The sequence below is a fragment of the Penaeus vannamei genome, chromosome 15 (assembly GCF_042767895.1).
Source record: "Penaeus vannamei isolate JL-2024 chromosome 15, ASM4276789v1, whole genome shotgun sequence".
Lineage (NCBI taxonomy): Eukaryota > Metazoa > Arthropoda > Malacostraca > Decapoda > Penaeidae > Penaeus > Penaeus vannamei.
In genome coordinates this window covers 2344006-2354005 of record NC_091563.1, presented here as the reverse complement: position 1 = coordinate 2354005, position 10000 = coordinate 2344006, and the positions used below count along the sequence as shown (strand labels likewise).

Sequence of the window (10000 nt, the reverse complement as noted above, 5' to 3'; positions counted from 1 at the left end):
ACAAAACAAAAAATTATAATTGCATCTCTTATAAGAAAAAGTAACAATATCTTCTTTTTCATCCCTCCCTTTTCTTCATCTACAGCCTCCCTTCCCTTCTCAAGACCAAATTCTCCCTTCCTCTCCTCATTCTTCCTTTCTTCCTCTCCCTCTCTTTCAAACCACTCATCTCTTTCCTTCTCCTTATCTCTTTTCCTTTCAATCCTTCTACTTCTCCTTCTCCCTCCCCCTAATCTCTCCTTTTTTCTTTCACCCTATTTTTCTCCTTCACCTTCATTTTGTTGAGCGAGATCCCGTGAGAACTGAGTCTCGCACTTGACGCACTTCATGGCCGAATGGAGCACCTCTTGAAAGGTGTTTCTCTCCAGGATTGGTGTAAGTACAGCCGCCAAACTCTGCAAAATCCAGACTTTCATTCATAAAAACGTCCATGTATGCAAGTAAATATTATCTGCCCATTTCTTGCAACTATTAATAATTCTATTCCAAAAACTTTGTTATTACAAATCAATATACCACAAATTTTTTGGTTAATATTAGCATTACTTTTTTTTTTTATAAAAAGTTATTTGCAGTTAAGATATAGCTAAGCCTTCTCCATTAACATTCTTTTGTCTTAAATCTTACTAAACTGAAACATTACATTATTTCTTAAAAATATCATCTCTTTCCCATATATGAAATTTTTGAAATGACACAGAAATCCACTTATCTCCATTACTTGCCTGGTAATCTGCTGGATCCAGTACATATGTTCTTGTCTTATATGCTGGTCTTATTGTACTAAATGTAATAAGTATCTTGTGAGGTGACGTTGATAATAGCTCCATACTCTCAATACAAAGAAGTTCCCACTGCATAGAGATATGAAATGTAAATTAGTATGCAATTCATACAATGAGCTTTTCCTAACACTGTAACTGTGTATTAGAGAAAATGAAAGCTTGATTCATCATATAACTGTAAATAGTTAAAAGTACAGTCTATACATGGAGTAAATGTTGACAAAATTGACTTCATGATAGCTTTTGATCATTGCTGTATTTACGATGTTTACTGCAATCATGTAAAAAGTAACACACATATCATCTTCTGAATATAGAGGATCCTTATACAATAAAACAAAAACAGACACCGCAGGATATGGGGATGGGGTTAGGGATGGGTGTAGAAGGGGGAGGGGAGAGGGAGGCATGGGATAAAAATCAAAGAATAGGGCAGAATTATAAACTATTTACTTGACAGATACCACATTTTAACATATCCAATAACTGGGCAAACAATCAATCTTGTTTTCACCATAATGCCTTTTCATATCCACTTGTTCTTCCTTGCCTTCTGCTCCACCAATGCAAGAATGTCTGAACCACAAAATGACAACCTATAGGAAATCTGTGGTCAATGTAGATCTTAAATTATGGGAGGATACAAATATATCTCCTCTTGGATTCTCAACCTCACAAAGTGCAAAAACCCACCTTGTACAGTGTCCTGGCCGTAAAATTGTGCTTCTCCTTGAAGTGTGATGATGTGATGGCCAGGATGACATCTTGTAGGGAAGAATCCTCCTCCTTTCCACTGTCCTCTGTGTCTCCTTCATTGTTAGTATCTGCTGGGGCATTTGCTGGTTTCCCTTCTTCTGACGTTTCCATCTCCCTTTTTGCCAGGATCAACTGGACATCATCTTTCTCATCTGTTTTACAAAATATATTGAAGACAAGCAAGATTAGAATATAATCTAATTTCATCATTCAAAAACAATATGATTTGTCATTAACTCTTCTGTTAAGATAGGAGTGGAGTCAACTTCATGAAACAAACAAACACACAAACAAAACTAAAGATCTGTCTTGAATATTTCCTCAGTCAATATCTTCTCTTATATCAATGATCCAAAAGCAATTGCCATTAAGAATTTCTCTAAAATTACTTAAAGAAAGAAAAAAAGAAAAACTTAATTTCCATCTCTGTTCTCTCACCTTCACTATCACTATGAGGCGGTGTCAAATCTTCCGATGAATGCCTTGAGAAAGTGGCACTACCTCGGTAGAAGCTGGACTCCAGACCTGACCCTATGCTCTGGTTGTCTCTCTTTTCGTCGACAACATTCTCTTCCTCTCCTGTGACTTGACTTGATGCCACATCTACACAGTCTTTGCCGTGTGCGTCTCCAGCTCCTAATGTTTTGCCTTCTGTGGAACTTGTCTGGTTGCCTGTTGATGTCGTCGGCAGTTTGCCACTGTTCTCTTTTGACTCTGGAACATCCTCACTGGAAGAACCTTGAATCCCTGGCTGGGTTTTTGATTGGAGAATTTCCTCTAAGAGTCTGTCAGACTGTTCAGAGGCAGTGGACCTGTGTACGAATATCCCATCAATACCATCATTTCTTTACAAATAAAAATTCAGTGAGCACAAATCCAACTTCTTAATATCTGCATTCTAATATCTATAATGTGATGAAATTTGCCTTCTTTAGTCTCAAATAATTCACATACAGCTATTTTCTATGACAAGTAACTGTACTTTCTCTACCTGACTTCTGCCTTGAGGGTAAGGGTGGAGAGAGCTTGGGAAACTGTGTCGCCGCTCACTGGTGGGAAAGTGTGACCAATGGCCAAGCTTGGAGGTGGAGGATCTGGTACACCTGATGAAAGAATAACTCTTTGCAGTTTTGTTGTGATGTCAGAGTGTAGCAGAGAACTCTCCTCTAAATATAAACAAAGTCAAGGCCTTCCTGTCTCTAGAAAAGGAACCTACCATCCAACAGGGACACGTGCGCTGGTCCTAGTCGATCAAACCCGTCGTTTTCTGCCACCTGGATACTCTCACTGTCCCACTCCTCCTCATCTGGATCTGCGATGTCAATGTGTCTCGTAACCTTCTTCCTGGATCTCCTGCGCGTCTGACCATTTCCTGGACCAGGAGAAGCTTTTCAAGTCAGTTAGGGGAAATGTAATAAACATATATATATTCTTTTTTCTTGGAAACAATATGAAAAACTAATCCAAGGTTATATTATAGATCATTAACAAAATAATAATGAAACTGTATTTTAGAAAAGCAACACCCATACTACTTGAGGCAAAAAACATGCAGACCTGAGCTTTTAAGTGATGCCGACACTGACTCGTGCACAAGGCTAGCTGGCTGAGAGCCCATGGAGGCCGGCTGAATAGAATCTGAGGCTTCATTGGGCGAGAGGAATGGCATGGAGGGCGTGCCCGGTGTGGTGAGAAATGGATGCACCGGTGAACACAAGGATGAGAGTGAGAAGAGTGATGAGAGGAGTTCGGGGGAGTAGGGAGAGCCAGCCGGGACTGATTCTATTCCGACGGTCGCTCTCTCCAAATTTGTGAAAGCCTCATTGTCGAGAAGCACCTGAAAATAATAGGATTCTCAATAAACGATCAACAGATAAATAAATACATAAATATATAATACACATATACATACATAAATATATATGTATGTATGTATATATCTATCTACCTATATATATCTATATCTATATATATATATACATATCTATATACATGCACAACAAACAGACACACAAAATATTCCTTGAAAATACAACATCCACCAAGAAACCAACATGAGGGTTACCTTCAGCACACAAACAAACATGGCTTACCTTGTGGTTGGCAGTGGCAGGATTCATGAGCCTGATGGTGTGAATCCTGTAATTGATGTCCCAGGCGAGAGGGTTTCCTGAAATCTGGAGGATTCTTAAGTGTGGTAAGGCACCGATGGGAGACAACACATCGTTCATGCAGAGCACGTTGTCCCGAAGGTCAAGCTCCTCTATGTTGCTCATGTCGTGTAAGCCTGGAGGGGAGCAATTTATCTATTATTACTATTATCATTATCATTATTATTATCATTATTACTGTTATTATTATCATTACTATTTTTTTTTGGCTGGGGTTTGGAAACACTTTTATATCATGCTTTTTTTCTTTTCTTTTATACAATTTCCATTACTAGGTCTGCAGTTTGTAGAAGAATGATTTAAAAGAAAGTCAGTCGTAAATTCTATATAAAGCAGACAACCTATTTTAACTTGAGAAGAAATGCAGAAGAAAATTTAAAAAATAATAATTGAAGTACCAACCACTTAAACAAACAATTATGACAACCAAAAACAGATGCAGTAGTGTTAAAGCAACACCCTGCACCATCTCTTCCTAAAATAATTAAAATAAAAGAAAAGGGAAAGAAAAAGCCTTCCTTAGCATTGACATTACAGGCTTGATTCAAAGGCCAACTATGCTTACCACTTATGTGAGAAATCAGGTTATTATTTGCAATGAGTATGGAGAGCGAGTAGGTGGCAGTGGGCGATAGGCGAGGAAGGAGCCGCAGTCTGTTATGACTGATGTCCAGCATGGTGACTGTCGGCAGGTACTCCAGCGCTGAGGCATCCTCTAACTCACAATGACTAAGATCTAGTACCTATGGAAACAAAGAGCAATGTTATTACGACGTGCTGCAAAAAGAGTGGGTTGGGAGGGTGATTTCGAGCACTGTATAGTGCACGTTTCTTCTGATTTCCTTTAAATTTTGTATGCAAGGTACGGAATTATTTCCAATGGCAAACAGTACTAATTCTCATATATCTTATATGTATATAAAACAGGATATTTGATAATCTATATCTAACAGAGATATAAAGGAAATTATATATATATATATATATATATATATATATATATATATATATATATATATATATATATATATATATATATATATATGCATACATACATAAACACATACACACACATATATATACAAGGTATATATAAAAGAAACTGACAAAAAAAATCATAAAGCCAAATCTATTTATAATCCTGATACTCACAACAAATTCTATGCAGCTAAAGTACTTCAGATACTGACATCCAACTTTCAAAGAGTATCAGTCATCAAGTTACAGACATTCTATCAGTGGGTTTCTTACCTTCAGGCTTGGAAGGAGCTTCAAGCTTTGGTCAAGGCTGTGGAGAGCATTGTGAGCCAGCACTGCCTCCTGCAACTGCTCCCAGGCAAACTCCCCAGCCTATCAATGAAGACAGAAAGATATATATAAATATGTACACACACACACACATATACATAAGTAATATGTAAATAATACATAAAAACACACATAACATGTAATTATCAATGAGAAATGGGAAATGAAACAGCTAAGAATAAATATACGTCTACAGTGCTCTACCTTGTCAGCGCCACATCTGATGAAGAGATCGCTGAGCTGCGTCAGTCCCTTTACAACAGTAACTGACTTCAGGGTTGGCCGCAGTGTCTGTAAAGCCTTCATGCTCGTTACTGGGATGTGGTCCATCTCTAGGGTTTGGAGGTTGCGGAAGCATCTCAAGCTGATGGTTTCATTCAGTGGGAGTCCCAGGCCTGCCCATAACACATAAAGAATGAGGTTATATAAATTGCATCCAAATTAATAAAGTGTGTATAGATGCAACAATACAGAGGTAGTCCAATGGTTAAATAATCACCTAACAAAAAGTGATTGACAATAGTAATGACGATAATAATATCATCAGCATCGATATCAATAACAACAACAGTAACATCAACACCAATAACAACGAAAAGAGAAAGAACAAAAACACTATCCCTCCCCCCCTGCCCACTACCTTACTCACCATGCCTGACCCAAAGCCGGAGCCCAAAGATCTTCTGAAGCAAGTCGTAGATGAACTGCAGGTGCGGGATGGCCGGGTGCTGGCGATGGTTCGGGGGCAGCACATGGAAGTTGGTGTGCTGCTCCATCTCCAGGATCAGGCTGAAGGCCTCTTGGATCTCTCCGAGGGTCCATGTGTCTGGGGTAACGACAGGAAGGAAGAGGAGGAGAGAGGAAGGAAGAAGAGGAGAAAGGAAGGAAGAGGAGGAGAAAGGAAGGAAGAGGAGGAGAGAGGAAGGAAGAGGAGGAGATATGAAGGAAGAGCAGTAAAAAAAGAAAGGAGGAGGAGGAGAAAGAAAAGAAGAGGAGGAGAATGAGAGGAAGAAAGGAGAAAGGGAGCATAGGTGGAAAGGAACAGGGAAGAATGGAGATAGGAAATGTGTGAAAGAAAGAAAAAGAGAGAGAATGGGAAGGGGGAGATATACAAGGAAGAGAGAGAAAACAAAAGGGAAGGAGACAGGGAATGAAATAGTAAGAAATGGGATAGAAAGAAGAATCAGTGGGATCAACAGAGTAAGAGGAACAGGAAGAGAAGGAAAAAAACAAACATAAAAATCTCAACAAGAACACTAGAACTAATCAATTCTTTCTTTTAAACAAATATGTCTCATCATAATTATCTACGTTTAGACAAGTATTCATTTAACACAACAAAATACCCATGCTTACCCAAGGAGAGTTTATGCTTATGATCTAGGAGAAGATGAGCCGATTGGCGGAATGCAGTGGCCAAGCTGCATACCCGCTGGAGCAAAGCATCATCCATAGTTGGCACTCAAACGTCACATATTGAAAGTCTGGAAGGAGTGTGTAAAAACCCTTAGGCTTTGAACATAGGATTATCATCATCAATGATTTATTTACATTTTATCTATTTCATTTTTTTTTTTTTTTGTGCAGTATATGAATATAAGGAAAACATCAAGTGTAAAATATAAGAACTGGATTATAAAGGCAGATAAACTGGCTATACACAATATAGGTTCACTGATGGGTAGAACAACGGTTCCGAAATCCCCAAATTTTCTATTTCAGGTCTGAAGAGGGGAAGGAAAGGCATATAAAAATGAAAATGAAAATAAAATTCTATTTCACATCAATTACAGATAAAATATAATCTAAATAAACATATAAATCAATAGAAACCATAATTTCCTCTCTCTAGGGCAAGGCCAAGTTCAATTAACAATAAATAAATATGTGAAAATCTGGTCTGATACCTAAATTAAATGACAATTATATTCAACTAACTTAGCTGAACCAATTCACAGTTCCCACTGAATCCTGATCATAAATAAATAAATAATTTAGTCTTATTCCCTTTGTTACAATTGTCATTTTTAGTGTGATAGGTTGTCTATTTATGTTCGCTTCTATATTACACAGAATGGCAGGGATTACCATTCACAAGCAGAGCGGAGGATTTGAACGTGGATCAGCAACATTCCTCAACAAGAACACTACCACTGCACGACACAGCACACCACTATAAAACACTCCTCATTTGCCAATTAGCAATTGTAATCAATATAAGCTACCCTTTATTTGCCCACAATAGGCTTTTCTATGATAAAGCTCATACAAAAGTTAAGAATGAGAAGGAACATCCTCACAGATATTCACAGATACAAAGATATTCAATCTCATTCATACCCTTTCTACACTGGCTGCAACAATGATAAAGCTTACATCCCTCCAAAAACATTGGATGCTGATCGTAGATTAAAATCAGCGAGCTTGTATCTAATATAGACTGTACACCTGGAAAATAGATAAGTACACATATAAAGAGCAAGATTCAGGAGTAAACAAATGATTAGCAAGTAGGAAAGAGGGTAAGTGACAAAGGTCAGTCCAACACATATAAAAAGAAAACGAGGACTGAATCGTGCCTGGTGTCGACTGTCTAGAACTTTTGCTTCATTTTTTATATCATTCAAATTGATACAGCAATCAGGCGTTGATCATGATGTTAGATTAATATAAAAAGAAAGATGAAATAACAACAACAACATTAGAACTACACATGAATTAAGGCAAAGTACCATGCTGGTAAGTTTAAAAATTTCTACCATTTTAAAATGAGCTTTCATTGAATAGTTTATGATACAAAAATCAACTGATTTTACTATGAACATCTTACTATTTGGCATGTACAATTTAGGCAATCATCATCATATAAAGTCACTGATATCGGCAAGGGGGAATGAGGGAGCTTGGGTACAGCTAAACTTGCTCATTTGTTTGTTTCTGATAATCTTATCACTTTACCACATGATACTCTAATGCACAAACAGGGCAGTCTTGGTAGTGTGGTATATAAAGATTGTAATATCATGTACTGTATGGTGCTATACGTATGCAATATTAGGCAAGTCTATCTACCCATATGAATGTCCATCAGCAGTAACTGTTGCAAGTCCTCTGAGTCACAAAGTATAATTGCAAATTTAGGTCTGCTATAATGACTTCTAACCTTTAAGCACACACTCGCATACATGCGTACTTGCATATACACACACACAAGCATACACACATACAATCACACACAAGCACAAACACAAAGCTCTCTCTCTCTCTCTCTCTCTCTCTCTCTCTCTCTCTCTCTCTCTCTCTCTCTCTCTCTCTCTCTCTCTCTCTCTCACACACACACACACACACACACACACACACACACACACACACACACACACACACACACACACACACACACACACACACACACACACACACACACAAAACCACAAGTACAAACACAATCCACATTCACACACACAACAAACAGCTGCCTTGATATGAATTACCAAAATCTAATGTTCTTTTGTATTTTATATTTGATAAGACCTATACAAACTATCAAGTTAAATACACAGACATTAACAATTTCCAAATGAAGGGCATATTGATTAAAATATTTCCTCGTACTCATATCAGTTATTACTAGGCCTATTTCTCCTCCCATTTCAGAATTATCAGAATGATCTCATGTACATATCTTTCTTCCTTAATGCATGACTCATGTAATGTAACTATTAATAACATAATTTTCCTGAAGTTTGTGGGAGCTTTATCCCTTCTTATCTGTAGGAATAATATTTAGCTACAATATTTAGCTCTTACATTATCAACCAACTGAACTAAGATCAACCTTTAGAACATTTCAATGATTAATTTTTTAATCTCTGTAACAATCAGTTTTTTTTTTTATTGAGAAAGGAAAGAAAAAGAAAGAAAGAAAGAGAAAATCCCAAAGGTTCAACCTGTAATTCTTTAGTAAGTACAACAGGAAATATTCAATGTCTCCTGATAATATTCTTTCTCTACAATATAAATACACAGTACAACTTAAATTGTTCATCTTCTATCTTACCTACAAAGCTTTACCATGGATACTCATACAAAATATAATAATTCTACTGCAACATACAACCTAAAGGAATGTCCTATCACAAAAAAGCCTTTATAATAATTGCTGTATTAACCTGGTTTATTGGGGTTACAAACTGTTACCCATCTAAATGTATATATTAGCAGGAATGAGGGCCATTATATGATAGGATAATCCTTTGGGTTATGTTTCTCATTCAAATTATTATGTGGTATATATTTATGAAAGAACTTAGTTACAAAATAAAAGCAGATACTATCAAGACCTTTCTTCTAAATCTTATATAAATCATTTGTCCTTAATATTTGTTTAACGTAATTCTACAGACAATTCTCATTTCCTGCATGTAAATCATAATTAATTGGTGTTTTAACATTAGTGCTTGGATTCCCTCTTCCTAGTCAAAGCAAGGATATAGTGAGAGCTATGCCAGGAATGTGAACTATCCCTGACTTTCAAAGTATACGAGCTATACAGGTGACATTTATAGCAGAGGATACTAATTACATATACAGGTGTAATATAAATAAGTTATGTAATATCAAATGAAATGGAACTTCTATTGAATAGTTCCTATGTCAACAACAATACTAATATTATTGTGCTGAAAATGTGACCTATGTGTGATTTCAATTTAATACCCTAAAACTTCTCAAAAATGTACAATCAGAAGATAAATCATGCTTGAAACCAACGCCCAAGCTCTTTCATTTGCTTTGGCACCCCGCCCACAAACAAATCAAAGCGAGAACAGATGTCTATTTCATTTTTTTCGGATTTCAGTAAAAGGATAAATCAACCTCTTTTTGGCAAATGATGTCCTTTGATATATGACGCCTATTGTTAAGCGAGGACCTTGGAGTAGTGTAAATCACGGACCATTTCCCACCCCAAAAATACGTTCG

The 10000-nt window shown here is 36.9% G+C and overlaps 1 protein-coding gene across 4 annotated transcripts in view; it reads right to left on the bottom strand.

Annotated features, from left to right (window-relative positions):
• LOC113823325 (serine/threonine-protein kinase 11-interacting protein) overlaps positions 1 to 10000 on the bottom strand; it is a 22673-nt gene that overhangs the window by 12408 nt on the left and 265 nt on the right. For all 4 annotated transcript variants that reach the window (XM_070130280.1, XM_070130278.1, XM_070130276.1 and 1 more), the window contains exons 2-14: positions 6377 to 6504; positions 5670 to 5846; positions 5225 to 5415; positions 4964 to 5062; positions 4278 to 4455; positions 3635 to 3828; positions 3099 to 3378; positions 2758 to 2913; positions 2533 to 2644; positions 1980 to 2353; positions 1479 to 1693; positions 726 to 854; positions 272 to 395 (exon numbers count right to left, since the gene is read on the bottom strand). In XM_070130280.1, the coding sequence (XP_069986381.1) occupies positions 272 to 395; positions 726 to 854; positions 1479 to 1693; positions 1980 to 2353; positions 2533 to 2644; positions 2758 to 2913; positions 3099 to 3378; positions 3635 to 3828; positions 4278 to 4455; positions 4964 to 5062; positions 5225 to 5415; positions 5670 to 5846; positions 6377 to 6473 (2326 nt within the window). In that variant the 5' untranslated portion in view covers positions 6474 to 6504. The remainder of the gene's footprint in view (positions 1 to 271; positions 396 to 725; positions 855 to 1478; positions 1694 to 1979; positions 2354 to 2532; positions 2645 to 2757; positions 2914 to 3098; positions 3379 to 3634; positions 3829 to 4277; positions 4456 to 4963; positions 5063 to 5224; positions 5416 to 5669; positions 5847 to 6376; positions 6505 to 10000) is intronic.